Below are 17,522 nucleotides of genomic sequence, written 5' to 3' on the forward strand. Positions count from 1 at the left end.
TACCTCCGACATAAAAACAAGGCCAAGTGACTCAGCTATGCTCAAAAACATAGAAACTGAGGTGCAGAAAAATGGCAGCAGGTGTTCTGGACTGATGAGTCAAAATTAGAAATATTTGGCTGTAGCAGAAGGCAGGTTGTTCAGAGCGGTACAATAATGAGTGTCTGCAGGCAACAGTGAAGCATGGTGGAGGTTCCTTGCAAGTTCTGGGCTGCATTTCTGCAAATGGAGTTGGTGATTTGGTCAGGATTAATGGTGTCCTCAATGCTGAGAAATACAGGCAGATACTTATCCATCATGCAATACCATCAGGGAGGCATATGATTGGCCCCATAATTTATTCTGCAGCAGGACAACGACCCCAAACATACAGCCGAGGTCATTAAGAACCATCTTCAGTGTAAAGAAGAACAAGAAGTCCTGGAAGTGATGGCATGGACCCCACAGACTCTGATCTCAGCATCATCATCGTGTCTGGGATAACATGAAAAGACAGAAGGATTTGAGGAAGCCTACATCCACAGAAGATCTGTGGTTAGTTCTCCAAGATGTTTTAGGAATAACCTACCTGCCGAGTTCCTTCAAAAACTGTGTGCAAGTGTACCTAGAAGAATTGATGCTGTCTTGAAGGCAAAGGGTGGTCACACCAAATATTGATTTGATTTAGATTTCTCTTCTGTTCATTCACTGCATTTTGTTAATTGATGAAAATAAACTATTAACACTTCCATTTTTGAAAGCATTCTTAGTTTACAGCATTTTTTCATACCTGCCTAAAACTTTTGCACAGTACTGGTATATAATATGACTTGGATGATTGAGAGTCTTCAAAGAGAATCAACAGAGAAAAAATGTCAAGTGTTTGAACTTAAACCTAAACGACAGATTCTGCAGAAGTGACACCTGCAAATTCAGATTTCAAATATAGTCACATCTGAAATTGTTTCTACTCACCGCTCCATAACCTAGCAGGTCCTGCAGAGGGTCCAGCTGGGGGTAAATATTATCAAGATACCACTGAAAGGGCTTGCATTTAAGCTTCTCTCTCAGCCTTTTCCTCTCCGACACATCACCGATATCTATCCCGTGTTTCTGTAGGGGAAGAAACACATGATCAAAATATGTTTTGATAAGTAAGAGGAACAATGCCTATAGCAGTGGTTCCCAACCTGGGGTCCGGGCACCCCTCAGGGGGACGGCAAAGATCACAGGGGGGGCACAAGTCTTTATCTGGTTTGAGGCCGAGGTAAAAAAAAAAAATTGCACATGTTAAACACATTATGATAATACACTAGAATATATAATGCATACAAAAGTCTGTATGAAAACTATATATTTTTGTTCTCGCTTAAAATTGTAGGCAGGCTACTTAGTAGGCCAAACCTCTGGGACCTCTTAACCTGGGACCCTTGCTGTCATCAGGTCATCTGCTAGCTGCTATCATCCTCGTTTTTCCTGCCGCCACGGCATCACTATTTTATGAATGAAACATGGCGGAGAAACGTAAAAGTGCTGATAACTGCTCTGTATCAAAAAAGAAAGTAAGGCTCTATCTCAAGAGTTACCTCAACTTCAGTTTTTTTTTGGGGGGGGGGCTCAGCTTTTCTTGGACATGAGTAGGGGGGGCGCCAAGGAAAAAAGGTTGGGAACCTGGCCTATAGCATTAGTCATAAAAACACTTTTATTAGGCCTAATTTGTGTATTAAGTTGTAATTTATGTGATGAATTGTGTGTCATCCATTACCTCTATGGGAAGGTTCCAAGCAATGTTGACATTGTATTTATATTCGTCCATCCACACCTCTGCCACCCTCAGTGCATTACGCTTCATCATTTCACTCAAGTCTGGAAGATAAGGCTTTTTGGCCCGTTCAATGTGGGCAATTTTAGAGCAAGGTATAACTTCTATGCTTCCTCCACACAGCCACACCTGCCAAAACACAAAGGTCAGATATTTAATATGTAATATTTTCAGGGCATTTAACACACTATATAAATTATACCAGGGGGTCTTCAATGTTTTTTAGGCCAAGGACCCCTTAACTGGAAGAGATACGGATCAGGGACCCCCTACTACATATTTTGTTTAAAATTAGTTGCATATAAAACTGGACCTACAATAACAGGGTGGCCTAAATACATACATTTTTAGTTCATGGAATACGATGCTATTAGAATAATAATTGTTGGCATGATTTTATAAATCGTCTTTTAATGTTAAACATACATGTGGCACAGTGAATCCTTTGGGATGAACTGTATCCTATTGATATCTTAGTGATTACCTTACCTATAGGCCAGTAAGCCTATCAATAATGTTTTTTTCAGAAAGAGGCTGATTTATATGTGCTAATATGTTGGATTCACATTAAGACATTTTACATGTTGAAAAAAACTTTCAAAACATTAAGAATTTGGTGGCCCCCCTGGAGTAACTCTGAGGACCCCCTAGGGGTCCCAGACCCCTTGTTGAAGATCTCTGCATTATAATATTAGCTTAGCTTAGCAGAAATCACAAAGAAACACACTGTACAGACAGGAGAACCGCAAGGGCCGTCAAAAAATATCTTCATATCACCCCCAAAGTTATCCAAAGCACAGCCAAGTCCAAAATATTTATTAGTATCGTCGTAACAGAAACAGCAACTGTGATTGGATAAAACTGTTTGTTGATAATATTTTGAAAAGTCATCAGTTGTAATTTTATTTTATCAATTCGTAATTTGACAATAAACATCTAAACAAAACGTTTTTGAGGAAAAGAAACCCTTTAAAACCCCTAAAACCTGCCTATTTAGTTTGTGTTGGAAAGTGAAGGGTGTCGACTTATCAGAATTTTGCTGCCTCTGCAGTTAATGGAAAGAAAATGTGATGCTTTCAGCTCTGCGTTTGGTGGTCCAGCTATAAATTTACAGAGAACCGACAGTCAATTGACTAAGACATATCTTCACTCTAAATGGGGAGGGGGCTTTGTTAACGTTAACTTCATGACACATTCTGCCCGCTGTGGGGGATACGAATTACAGGCATAGACTGTAAATATTTACAGTCTATGATTACAAGTTAGCACCGTCAACATCCATGCTGTAGTGCGCTGTAAATCCATGAGCACCAAAAGGTGGCACGGTGGCTCAGTGGTTTGCACTTCTGCCTCACAGCAAGTTGGTACTGCAAAGTTTGATCCCTGGTTCGTTCCTCATTTCAGGCAGGGCCCTTCTGCGTGGAGTTTGCATGTTCTTCCTTTGTTTGGGTGGGTTTCCTCCCACCATAAAGACATGCATGCTGGGTAACTTGGACTACAGCTGAAAATTAGCCGTCTGGCTAACACTGGCGCATTTACAGAAATTTGGATTAATGTGATTTGTCCTAATAAAATAAATAAACTGGCTAGCTAGCCTGCTGGTTCACGATGGAAGCCACAAGTAACATTAGTGAGGAGGACCATAGCTATGGAGGAGGAGATCGTTGCGAATTTATTATCCACGCTGTTTTCAAAATTAACTTTTAATGAAAAGTTGGAGTTAATTAGCAAAGAAAGACCTACAACAGAGTTTAATTTGGTGCAGAAAAAACAATGCTTTGAGAGGCAATTTAACTCCATTAATTACACATGAATTTGTTTTCAAATAAAGCGATCATCATTGGGTAAGTCTGATAGGCCTGATTTTATTCTGGCCACCGCTGTCACTGTTTTGTATGTAAGGTTTAACGTCATCATGCAGAATTACCGGTCAATCTGTGCATTTAACATTATTACAAGGACTGTTTCAAATAAACGTAACATACATACAGTATTAGGAGGTTGTGGTAGGAGCAGGAGGGGCTGGCTGTCATGTGTTTTAGCACCCCAACCTGTTGTCCCCATATTCTACTGAAGTGCACACACACACAGCTTGTGTGATGATGCGGTTATTTGTAAGGACGATTTGTATTTTTTACATTACATTACATGTCATTTAGCTGACACTTTTATCCGAAGCGACTTACAATTGCTATATATGCCTCTGGAGCAACTATGGGTTAAATGTCTTGCTCAGGGACACATTGGTTGATGTATCGCAGTTGGAATCGAACCCAGATCTCCCACACCAATTTGATTTAAGAAATCAGCTGTTTTTTGTTTTGGCTATTACTCTCACTCTCTCCGTGCTGTTTGCTCACTACTAATGCTGGATTAGCGTCTTAATTTATGTTTCAGGTTTGGAATTTGCGTCATATGGCAGCCCACCAAGAGTCAGGTTCTGTCTGAGATTTCTGCTTGTTAAAAAGGAAGTTTTTCCTTGCCACTGTTGCACCAAATGCATGCTCTTGTGGGAATTGTTGGGTCTCTGTAAATTAGAGAGTGGGGTCTAGACTTACTTTATCTGTTAAGTGTCCTGAGATAACTTCTATTATAATTTGACACTATAATAAAATTGAATTGTCATCATAACTAACTTTTGTTGTACTATAAGAGAGGACACAATAAGCTATTCTGGTAGCCCACCTCCCCCCCAACAAGGGTAGGGGGTTCAGAGAGTCAAGGTTTGCTAGTGCCTTACAGTAATGCTAGCATCTCTGTGAGGCTCTATTTCGAGCTAAATGCTAATGTCAGCTAACCAATGATAATAATACTAACATGCTGATGTAAAGTGGGTATTGTTTACCATCTTAGTTTAGCCTATTAGCATTCCAACATTCACTAAATAGTTTTTCAGGCATTTGGTCATTAAACAACAAACAAAAATGTTGACCTAATGATTGTGCTAGATGGAAAGTCAATTAGACACATCGCCTGGAGACCGTGAACGTCTGTATAAGATGTCATGGCAACAATGAAGTAGTAGTTAAGATATTTCAGTCTGGACCAAAGTGGAAAACTTCCCTCTCTAGTATTATGATGGTAGCATGGTTCAAATCAGGTAAAATCAGGTAACATTTGAACAACCATTCTACATCTACAACAAACGTGTGACAGTTCTTCAAGATGACGTAAAATAACGTTTTGGACTTTAATTACAGTGTTTAAGTCACTTTAATACACCCTAAAAATCTCACCCGGATGCCGAGTTCCACATTTTCACCACCATATATTTTCATTCCACCATCAAGGCTTCCGATCTCGCCAAAGAACTTTCGATCAGCTACAAGAATACCCATTATGGAGGGGCTCCTGAAGACAGAATTTGAATAGGTAAGACTTTGAAATGACAACACCAACCACACTTCAAACATTGTCAATGCACTTTAGATACAAGAGTAATTACAGTTGTTAATGCGTCACTTTCTCAGGGTCACACGGAAAAACCTTTTCCCGCCATACATTTGTTTACATTTACTGAGATAATATCTTCTTTCACCAGGGCCAATATTTGAGAAGTACTTATTTAAAAAAAATATCTTATTTTAAAGCCATAAAATAGATAATTTACAGTACATGCTGGTTTAAAGAAATGCCAATAAACCAGAGCACGTTTTTCTCCCATTCCGGGAATGCTGTGTGGACTAGCCAGACCCTCCTCTGCAGCGCCGTGGGGGAGGAAGGTCTGGCAAAGCAAGACTATAAAAACATATACCATGAAGTACTTTGTCTGCACGTAATTATCCTATGGCACTTCGTTAGTGGAGGTAATAGCCTGAAAAAATAAAAACACTATAAAAAAGGGAAATATTTTGGCGTTGGCGGAATACAAATAAGAACTGTTTCTCCTGTCTCTTTTCAGAACCAATGTCCCATGCTTCATATTAAAAAGGAACATGTGAGTGGTATTGATCTTATCATCTAACTCTCAGAAATTATCAAAATTCACTATCAACTGAACTATTGAAGTGTGAAAGTTTTTTGTGTGCGTGATTTGGATGAACTGACAATATAAACTTACTTTCCAGGTTGTGAGTCGTCCTTTAAAGCGTACCACTCAGGTCTGAAGGACTCGTACATGCACCACAGAGCCCAGTCGAAGGCATCCGCAAAAGGTATATAGGGAGTCAGTGTCAAGTCATCAAAATTGACTTTGTCAAACACTGGTGTCAATATCACAGTCCGGTCCTCTTTAATCCGTGCTAACAACGGTTCAGCCCTGGACACACAGTGACAGTTTTACTTATGCTGTATGTCTTGACAAATCAGAAATAGATGATAATTATCACCACTGTAGCACAGCAAGGCAAACTAAGCTGTAACAACTCAGATCACCAACCATTGTACATGGACTTCTATGTGAGCGTCTAAGATGGCCACCACGTCCCCCACAGCAGCCCTCCATCCCGACAGTCTTGCCTGGGTGAGGCCGAGCTGCTCAGAGTGCCTGACTTTCTTCACCAGGCCTGGCAACTCCTCGTCGATAGAGTTGATGTATTCATCCAGTTTCTCCATTAAATCCTCTGCAGAAAGTAAAGATGATAATCAGAGCTGTAGATTCAGTCTAGTTGGCCATGTCAATCAATCATCCAACCAACCAATATCTTATTGTTGAACCACAAAATACCCAATCTTAAAGGATTGGTTCACCCAAAATAGTAAAACTTCACTTGAATTTGTGGTGCTCACAATGAAATATAATTGACATTTTTGTAAAATATACGCTTATTAACTTAGTGCTGAGAGTCAGATCAGAAGATCAACACTCAAACACAAATTTAACCTGTTATTGGGAGTTTATTGGGTAGTTAACTATGGTGCTTTGGAGGTGCTGATACAGAACCAGGCTAACCAGGTGTTTTCAGTCTTTATGCTAAGCTAACTATCTATAGATCTTCCCACCTAAGACGGCCTCAGGGTTGGACCTATCTTGTCCTTCCTTGTTACATCCGCCAATGAGGAGGTGATTTTTTTTTCCAGTTTGGTTCATTTGTCAGCAGAACCATGGAAAGACTACTGCTCCTGGGAGTATGCATCAATTATTTTTCACTCTCATCAACATCACATACGGAACAGGATTAGGGCCACGTGAACATTTTTTTTTTAAGTTTAAAGTCAGAATTCTGACTTTTTTTTTTTTACTTAAAAAAAATAAAACTCAATACTAAGAAAAAAAGTTTTCTGACTTTTTTGCTCAGAATTCTGACTTTAATCTGAGATTAAAGTCAGAATTTTGACTTTTAATTAAGAATTATGAATTTAACCCAGAACATTTTTTTTTAAGTTTAAAGTCAGAATTCAGACTTTTTTTTTTTACTTAAAAAAAGTTTTCTGACTTTTTTGCTCAGAATTCTGACTTTAATCTGAGATTAAAGTCAGAATTTTAATTTAACCCAGAACTCAATTTCCTGGGTCACATGTGACCCAGGAAATTGATGGGATGAGCTGAGCGCCATCAGAGATGAAACACACCTGAGCAGGCTGGCTTCAGGAGGCTATCAGACCCGCAAGATCCTCTTTCCCTGGCCCTGCTGACTTACATTGTCATTTGTCTTTCAGTTATTCTAATGGTGTAGACACATATAGCCGACGGGCGACCGTTGACAGAAAACCCCGTCAATATGATTAGTCGCGTCCCCGAGGTCCAAAAAACTGCCACAGAACAGACCAAAAAGACGAGAGGAGACGAGACATAATACATCTCTATAACAGCAGGCGGCGCTAATCTGTAATGTTGCCCAAGAAATGAAAACCGGCAGCTGATTGGACGAACGCGTCACATGGGTTTGTTTTCTCCGGAAATTCAGAGCCTTAAAACAGCCTTAACACTCCTCACCACTCCCTCTTTGCATACATGTACTGACTAGTGGACAGATGCGTATTGTACTGTTTACTTAAAGGGATACTTTGCCAATTTTAATCCAGCTCTGTGTCATCTTTGTGTGTTTAGATGAACGGTGCTGCTTGTTTTAACAGAGTGGCTCTGCCTCCTTCGCTGGAGCTCACGCGAGCTGCATTTGGGCTTGGGGTTGGGTTAGCAGCAGCAACAAGTGTCGTGTTAGCATGTGTTGATGTGAGGTGCTTCATAAGATTCAAGTTGCTTGAGGCAGGTGTGGATAAAGTCTTTTTTTCCTGGGCATAGCGTGCATGTTACATAAATATTTTTGACTTTAATTTCAATGAGCAAGAAGTAGTGCCGGTGTTCTGTCGATGTAGCATACTTTGTCAGAATAGCATACCGGAAGTTTACTTTTATAGCGGGGTCTGTCAATTTGGCCTACTTTGTCAAAACAGCATACCAGTGTTTGTGAAGGGTATGCTGTTTTGATAACCCCTGGTTTAATAAAAAAAAATACAGTTTATAAAGGGGTATGCTGTTTTGATAACCCCTGGTTTAATAAAAAAATACAGTTTATAAAAGAGGTATGCTGTTTTGATAGCCCATTGTTTAATGCGATATAACAGCCCGGTCTCATGGAAGTTCGTGATTATGACGTTATTTGAATCTATTGATACGTGTTCACGGAGACGTTTTTGTCGGTTTACGTGGACAAGACGAAAATGTAAAGTAATGTATTTCACCAGCGGGCCGCCTCGCGGGCACCTCCCGGCTTATGGAGCGACCTTTTCGGCCGCCTCCCGGCCACCTCATCCAGCGGGTCCCCAGCGGGCGCCTCGCGGCTTATGGAGCGACCTTTTCGGCCGCCTCCCGGCGTCCTTACCCCGAGAAAATAACGTTACATTTACAAGTCCTAAAATAACGTTACATTTACACGTAAAAAATAACGTTACATTTACAAGTCCTAAAATAACGTTACATTTACACGTAAAAAATAACGTTACATTTACAAGTCCTAAAATAACGTTACATTTACACGTAAAAAATAACGTTACATTTACAAGTCCTAAAATAACGTTACATTTACACGTAAAAAATAACGTTACATTTACACGTAAAAAACGAGAAAAACGTCTCCGTGAACACGTATCAATAGATTAAGAATAACGTGGCCATTTACACGAACTGCCGTGAGACCGGGTTGGATATAATACACCAACACTTACCGCTTGTAATCTTAGGTATACTGAAATGATGGTTTAAATTTAACGCATGCGCAATCCCACAAATTTCACTGCTGCGCATGCGCATTAACCGAAGGTATCCCATTCTGATGGGTATGGTGTTCCGTTAGAACACCGGTACTTCCAGTCCGAGAACGATACCTTTGAATTTCCCTGGCTCGTCACCATTGTCGCTGTCTTGTGTTTAGTGGTAGTCAGAGCGTGCAGTGAGACAGTGTGAGCAGGGCATCCGCCCACCCAGCCAATCATCATCGCATTTGTAACGGTGTCATCATCCCCAGCCCTGCTCTCTCCAGGCAGCTGGTGTGCAGCCAAAGTAACGCGCCACTTTACATTCTCAGTAACGATAACGGCGTTGCAACAATGGGAAAAGAAATTAATTAGATTACTCCGTTACTGAAAAAATAACGCCGTTAGTAACGCCGTTATACTTAAACGCCGTTACTACCAACACTGGTCGATAAAAACAGTCAGATCTCTCAAATGCAAATATCTAAAACTATCTGCATCGCTAAATACCACTAAGGGGAGGGGAGAAATATATTGTATCATTTTTCAAATTATTAAAAGTCCAAATAGCACTTTGCTTACTTACTATAGCCAGATGATGACAGGAGCCATAAACAGGATTTTGTCACAGCAGGTCGACCTACCGTTAGTGCTGTGGTCATCCACCAGTATGATTTCTTTCAGCAGCCGAGCTGGCGTCTTGTCTATGATGCTTCGGATGGCCCTTTTGATGGCAGAAAGAGCTTCATCCAGGTAGATTAACACAACGCTGATGGAAGGCAAATCCTCGGGGTACTTTTTCTCAACGCACCTGTGAGGGGAGAAATTAATTGTAGATTTTGTGTCTGAATAAAGCAATTACATTTTTAGAAAAAAATAAATGTCAACATGTTTGGTGCTAACCTCACATTTATTCAGCCTTAAAATGTTAAGTGCACCCACTTGCTTCATTCTCATTGGAAGTAGTAGAGTTTATTTGTTCACATTAAGTTATATGACAATATCGGTCCCAAAATAATGTAACAAATATAGATGCGTAAAGCTGAATTCATATCGTTCAGATTATTATTTAGAGCAAAAGGAATATAAATGTTGAATGGATTTGTGAAGAAAGCACTTTTAATATTTTAATGAGGTTAGAGGGGTTCCTTGTATAATTTAAAGTATTAGTTTTCTGAGAATCCCTTTCTTATCCAAGCAAAATTGATATAGTAACTGAAATATCTCTGATCAAATCGATAATGAATCGAATCAAATTGAAAAGCAAATTTGATTGGGACCTTGTGAATCGGAATCAAATCTATATAGGACATCAGTAGCGATACCCAGCCCTGATCATAAAAGGGGCTCATTGGGACTACACCGGTGTATGAACCCTGTGTCGTTTATCAGTAGGCCTAGTTTATGAGTTCCAATCACCTGGTGGGCCTGGTATCCGGGAGCTCTCTGTTAAGAGGCAGCCTGTCGCTGAGGAAGGCGTTGTAGCCGTATCTCTGGAACAACCTCTCAGCCTCCTTCTGCTCCTCCTCTGATAGCGCATCACCCCACTTTCTGAACAGAGCTGAGTTCGGGTATAGCTTCCTCACAACCTTCCTCTCCATCTTCACCTCTGCATTGTTGCGTTTCACCAGTTTCTTCTTTTCAAGTTTATTCATCAGATTGACTGTTGACAAAAGAGAGTACTTGAGTATTTATTTTACCCTTTTTGTTCTGCTATGTGCATATATATACATATGAAAAAAATAAGTATGGTTTTATATTCAGTGTGATATGCAGTGTGGGTTATTGTACATTATTTGAATATTGCCCAATAGTGGTGATCATAAGTAATAGATATTGGACAATGAGAGTAATGATATTGCACAGTGTACAGATATTGCACAGTAATGGAATTGCACAGTATTATCAATATTATCAATAGTATTAAATATTGCACAATAGGTGAGCAGAAGAAAGTCTGGGGTTTGGGGGGTTAGACATAAGAAATAAGTATGGTCAATAATAATTCCCATCATTATGGCCAGCTCAGCAAGCCCTCTTACCTGTTTGAGTAACTCAAAAGTATATTTGTACATGGGCGTAATTAATGGTAGGGATATGGGGCTTTGTCCCTACCACTTTTCATCTATCTATAAATTACAGGAACGTCTGTCTGTCTGTGTGTCTGTTATGCACATATCTCTTGAACAGTTAGTCTGATGGATTTCAAACTTGATAGGTGTCTTGCTACGGGCACAAGTAAGTGCAGTGCCAAGTTTTGACGTTGTTTGGATTAGAAATGCAAAATATATCGTTAAATATATATATATCGGTTAAAGAAGCACACATTGGCTTTTGCCGCTCCAGCCTCTGGCCACTCCCCCTCTCACACTGCACACTGAGTGAGCACAGCGCAGGACCAGAGACGGAGAGGGTCGAAGAAAGCAGCGGAGCTTTGGCAGCTAAGATGTGACATACACCTCAGACCCACAAAAATGTGCAAAGTAGCACTACTTTGGACTGTCTTTGACTTTGAATAAAAAAACGACAATTCCCGAATTAAAGGACGTTTCAGAATCCCACACATGCAAAGCACAACCAACTACAAACAGCAAGTGGCAAACAGAACAGGCAGGCTACCAGACACTGTTTTTGAGTCACATCGTTGCAAATATCACATGATGATGCATCATTCCACATAATGGTTTGTCTTCTGTATCATCAAGTTATTCAATAGGCTATCTATTAGGCTACAGGAATGTCTATATGTCAGTGTCTGTTATTTGCATATTTCTCGAACCGTTCAAACTTGACAGGTTTCTTGCTAGGGGAACGAGTGTGTGAAGTGCCAAGTTTGACGTTGTTTGGATAAGAAATGAGAAATCTATGATTGAAAGAACCATAAATAGCTTCTTACCACTCTAATTACCTTCCCCCTTCCTAAAATAGTAGCTACCTGCTCCAGCCAACCTCCCCCTGAATCTTCACCCATTACTCAAATTGCCCTTCCTCCTCCTACAGTAGTAGCTACCTACTCCAGCACCAAAACTTTGTTCATTACGTTTTGTGGATGTTTGTTTTTCACCTGAAGTAGTAGCCTGCTCTGAACCTCAACTGAATCTTCGCACTTACGTTCATTCGTGGATGTTCACTGAATCTGTAAGTCAGCTACAGTGTTTAATTCTGAATATTGTGGGATGGGAACATTTGTGGGATAACATTCTGTTGCGCTTAATGTATCTATTTATGTATATGTTTTCTCGGAGTTCACTGTGTGGTCTGCTCCAGCCAAGGTCTGAACCTCCCCTGAATCGTTGCGCTTATTCATTTGTGGATGTTAACTGAATCAGTTTTTTACAGTGTTGGTCACACTGTTTAATTCTGAATATTATATTTTATTCTGGTGCGCTTAACGTTATCGTTTTCTCAGAGTTTAGGCTACCGTATAATAGTAGCCTTGCCTGTTTCAGCAACTAAACATATCCTATTCAATGCGTTCATAGTCTCTTTAACGGCCTTGCACTACCCCATACCACCCATAGTATTCTATTTATATTTATGATATGTACATACTGTAACTACATTTATGCATACCCATATTCTACTGCTCTTTATACTGTTCATACGGCACATACTTATTTTTCCTACTCTTAAAATGTTACTGTTACTACACTGCACATATCTGTCTATATTGTTCAAACTCTATATCCATATTTATTCTGCTCTTATAATGTTACTGTTAATGTCACTGCACATATCCTTACTGTACACCATACCACTTAATTAACTGTATACTACTGTCTACACTGCACCATATGTCATATACTGTTTATACTGCACTACCTGTCTATACTATACTGTCTATACTGTTCACATTGCACTTTTCTGCATTTTTGCACTTCTGGTTAGACGCTAGCTGCCTTTCATTGTCTCTATAATTGTACTCTGCACAATGACAACAAAGTTGAAACTAATGTAAATCGAATCTAATCTCCTGCTACCTGTACACAGATACCCAAATACATGTCTCCCAGGAAAATTTGAGAATCAAACCCTTTATTTCCTGCATTCTGTTACATTTGTATGTACCAAAGTCTGCCTTTTCTGCATCAATTTATGGTTGTCAATTCTTTATGTAAAGGAAAACTCAGGCGGCAGGTGACATTATTCATAATAATGTATTCAGAATATAAAAATAATGGAATAATGTGCAGTACTGCTTGTATTGCTTTCAAATATTTATTCTTCATATATCAAGTTCTCTTGTTATCCCTGTTGAGTCAACACACATGTAGGCTATGAGCAATTTTGGTCTCTTCTTTTGTGTTTTTTGTTTGAATGTAAAGGCAAACACAAGTCAAAGCACCTGCGATAGCCTCGAGCTCTCTGCTTCTGACTCACCAAAAATGCAGCAATCATATCGCTGCATGTAAAGCAGGTTGGACTAAAGTCATAGGCAATTAGAAGTACATTTTTGTAAGAATTGATTTGCTTGAAAAGTAGCCTAAAAGTTTCTTAGTCGGTCAAAAGAAATTTAATTAGCAGCTTATTTATAATCAATTGATTGTTTTATAATCAATTTTCAAGCAAAAAATTCCAAATATTTTCCAGTTTCCAATGTGATTATTTGATGCTTTTACTTAATCATATAGCCTATGATAGTAGACTAAATATCTTTCGATGTGGAAAGATGTTGGTCGTATGAAACAAGAAATTAAAAAATGTCAACCTGGGCTCTTCCCTCTTACATTTAATTTGAAAAACAAATAATCAAAAATTGATAATGAAAATCAATTTTAGTTGCAAACCTATTTAATATACCCATTATTTTAACATCATTTTAATAATGGATTTTTTTTATGTGAAGCAGGTTATATTCAACTTAAATAGCTACACACAAAAACTATTTATTTGAAACCAAAATGTATTGCCGATTTAATCTAGACATCTACATCTTTTAACTTGCAAATCCCCAAATCAGTGCATAAGTATCTTAAAATCAAGTTTATTTTGTTGAAGCTTAATTTCGATACTTAAATAAAGGACAGAACCAGCTGTTGGCCTGAGACTCACGCAGCCTGCTGATGTCCATTTCGATCTTGTCCATCCTTGTGAGCATTCCATGATCCCTGATGGAGTCATTGTGGTGGGCCCTCTGGAGTCTCTTGGAATGGTCATAAACCTCCCTCTTTATGGAGCCCAGGTATAACAGAGCCACAGCCAGGGCAAAGAACAGAATTGATCCTTTAATCCTGCCAGATCTCATCCTGCTGCTTCTGTTCATAGTATGTGTTTTTTTTTGGCCTTGCATTGAAAGGAAAAGAAAATATTCCCCGGCCTTTAATTTCAGGTGCTCGCTCTTTCTCCACACCCACACACACACACAAAAAAAAAAAAAAAAAAAAACACACCACACACACACACAAACACACACACACACACACACACACACACACACACACACACACACACACACACACACACACACACACACACCAGGGATTAAAGTGAAAAAAAATCTTTTGACTGAACTTTTTTTCAGGCCAAGTCATAAGCTGTTCACATCTACCTATACAGATAGCACCCCTTAATGTACAAGATGCAAACAGCAAAGTAAAGGGAGTATTGCGTTCTCTTTTCCTGATGAACAAAACAATATTTCAGTAGCATCCCACAACTAACCATTGCTGTATTCTTTTCTACTGCAGCAATCATATTGTAGAAAGGTTTTACCTTACACTCTATTTAATTATTTCAGGCTAAAAGTGTTTAAAGGGAGTTTTTTTTTATTGTTAATATGCAATTCAACACCAAGTCAAATCTATAAAATCAAATTTGCCAGACTTCACTGTTTTTATTCAAGGGCTACTAAAAATGAACTATATAACTTTTCAGTGAAAGCTTTTTTTATTATTTAAATTCAAACAAAAAAATGTTTTTACAATAACAATAAATAAACACTGTTTTATCTATCACAGGCCGTCTCCTTTAGCAACAACGCATGACCGTTAGTGGCCAAATAGTGTTCACCATCCCAGATAGCAAACAGTCATTGAAACTTAAATCAACATTCCATCGAACTCTGATGTTGATTCTATATCATTTTGCACCCTGTTTTAATATTGAAACAACTTTGAGATCCTGTCCATAGATCAACAGAATTTAAGCCATAGAAAATGATTGCCAGGCATACGAAAATGTAATGCCCTAAATTAAATAACTTATAATGAATATGCTGCTTTATCTACAGCCAGGATGTTAAAATGTGATGGAACATTTGAAAGCTTGTATGCCTATAGCCTAGCCTAAAACACTCACCACACCACACTATTTAAGGTAAAAACAAATTCATTTTATTAGCCTCTTATTTCATTATTAGTCCTCTTTAGCCTATTTACAGTTCATGGTCCTCTGATGTCTGACTGGTTTGTCGTCCAGTCCCTCCTGCCCGGTCTGACACATAGTGCAGCCACTTTTGCACAGCCTGGGCAAAAGTAAATTAGGTGATGGCGGCTTTCTCCATCTGCTGTGTAAGAGCATCTAAAACAGAAAATACAAGCACAATGAAAAAATTAGCCTTTAAGTTAAACAGAACACCCACATACATGTATGCACACTTGGAAACAAATTTAGTAGCCTAGGCCTAGGATTTTTCAATGATCAGATAAGGCAATTTGTCCAGTGTTGTAGGCTAGCCTATCAAGTTTTCCCTACATTCAAAGCACTTTTCAAAATTGCCCAAGAACATGTGCATGGGTTTATTCGAATTAAAGGGAGGCAAAAGGATCAGCTTGCAGTGACACCTTTCGTAAGGAAAATTTCGGAGGCCTCCCCCCCAGGACACACCCCAACACGCAAACGCACACGGACAAGAAGATGACCTTTTTACTTGCTTCAGTCCCTCCTGCAGCTGACCTCTTTCTTTTTTCCGTCTCCGCCTGGAATTCTCCTCTCTTCAAACACATTACAACACCATTAGAGCAACAAATACAGTCATATCCAAACAATGCCTTGCCAAACATCAGTTCAAAATAGATTTTTATGCTAAGACTAGCGCTAGCTAACATTAGCTAACATGACCTAATTCTAAAAGTTGTCCTCAGCAAAATCCAAAAGCTATAATGCAACTACAAATGGAAACTAAGTCATATCCAATCATTTCCTTGCCAAACATCATTTCCAACAGGATTTGTTTCATATTCTAAGACTAGTTACTGCTAGCTAACATTAGCTAACGTTAGTTAACATTAGCTCAGGAATTAAAGTAAAAAAAAAAATCTTTTGACTGAACTTTTTTTCAGGCCAAGTCATAAGCGATCGCGCCCTATTGTTTTATTTATTTAACCAGGAAGAGACTCATTGAGATTAAAAATCTCTTTTTCAAGAGTGTCACATACATAGACACATACAGTACATACAAACACTAAATACACAAAAACACTAAAAACAACTGAAACAGCAAATCCATCAAAGTCCACCAGAATCCTATCCTAAACATATCAGGCTAAACATCTGCAGCCAGACGTGGCTGCCTCCAAGTCAATCAACATCCTCTTAAAAGCGACCAATGATACCAGCTCAGTGAGTTTCATGGATTTCTGGAACTTGTTCCATGTAGAGGGAGCAGCAAACTTAAAACGCCTTTTTCCTCAGCTCAGTTCTAACCTTTGGAACAGACAGAAGGAAAAGATCCTGGGAACAAAGATTGTGCCGGTACTATTTACACTGATATAGGTCAGAAGGTAGGATGGAAGTAGACCTAAAATAGCCTTGTAGGCTATATGAAGATATGCCAGTGTTGAAGTCTCCGTGTTGATAAAAAAGGCCATCCAACACGTTCATACAGTTCACAATGGTGAATGAGGGCTTTCATACCAGTTATGAACCTCAGAGATCCATGGTATACAGTGTCCAGTACATGTAAACTTTGAGATGAAGCATGCATGTATAAAACATCACTATAGTCAAGTACAGTCGCTGGCAGCGACCAGCCCCTTTCTAGATTCGAACGAAAGGCAGGATTTGATTCTGAAATAAAACCCTAGTTTAAATTTTAATCTTTTTGCTAGCTTCTGAATATGAAGGGTAAAAGAAAGAGATTCATCAATTAAAATACCAAGATATTTGTACTTAGAAACACATTCAATTTTCATACCCTGGGAAGTGAGGATTGAAGGAAGATTTGTTTGAGATTTGGAATTTGAAAAAAGCATGATTTTAGTTTTTTCTGCATTTAAAATAAGTTTTAAATCATAAAGATTCTGTTGAAGCGTGTTAAAAGCAAGTTGTAACTGGGAGAGGGCCTGGTCTGCGGTGGGTGCTGAGCAATACAGTACAGCAGGGTCATCAACTACATTTTTCCAAGGGCCAGAATTTTTCTAAGCAGACACTCTGGGGGCTGGACTTTCAAATAAAGAAAATAAAATTAATTTATACCTAATACGCCTATTCTTGTTCGAAATGTTCACTTTCTTGCTGAATTAATGCTATACAGTACAGGCCAAACATTTTGACACACCTTCTCATTCAATGCGTTTTCTTTATTTTCATGATTATTTACATTGTAGATTCTCACTGAAGGCATCAAAACTATGAATCAACACATATGGAA

General features: G+C 38.9%; 1 protein-coding gene and 1 long non-coding RNA gene across 3 annotated transcripts in view; one reads left to right on the forward strand and one right to left on the reverse strand.

Annotated features, from left to right (window-relative positions):
• LOC120553608 (probable polypeptide N-acetylgalactosaminyltransferase 8) overlaps positions 1–14,224 on the reverse strand; it is a 15,832-nt gene extending 1,608 nt beyond the window's left edge. Inside the window, exons 1-8 of one of the 2 annotated variants that reach the window (XM_039792213.1) lie at positions 13,985–14,224; positions 10,352–10,595; positions 9,577–9,743; positions 6,180–6,363; positions 5,862–6,059; positions 5,038–5,152; positions 1,745–1,930; positions 955–1,092 (exon numbers count right to left, since the gene is read on the reverse strand). In XM_039792213.1, the coding sequence (XP_039648147.1) occupies positions 955–1,092; positions 1,745–1,930; positions 5,038–5,152; positions 5,862–6,059; positions 6,180–6,363; positions 9,577–9,743; positions 10,352–10,595; positions 13,985–14,222 (1,470 nt within the window). In that variant the 5' untranslated portion in view covers positions 14,223–14,224. The remainder of the gene's footprint in view (positions 1–954; positions 1,093–1,744; positions 1,931–5,037; positions 5,153–5,861; positions 6,060–6,179; positions 6,364–9,576; positions 9,744–10,351; positions 10,596–13,984) is intronic. The other variant, XM_039792214.1, reaches the window with a different exon arrangement.
• Positions 4,577–6,273, forward strand: LOC120553611. The gene is made up of 3 exons (XR_005638190.1): positions 4,577–5,173; positions 5,703–5,738; positions 5,869–6,273. It is a non-coding gene; the product is annotated as an uncharacterized LOC120553611 (long non-coding RNA).
• Positions 14,225–17,522: the final 3,298 nt, after the last annotated feature.

Source organism: Perca fluviatilis, chromosome 23, assembly GCF_010015445.1.
Source record: "Perca fluviatilis chromosome 23, GENO_Pfluv_1.0, whole genome shotgun sequence".
Classification (NCBI taxonomy): domain Eukaryota; kingdom Metazoa; phylum Chordata; class Actinopteri; order Perciformes; family Percidae; genus Perca; species Perca fluviatilis.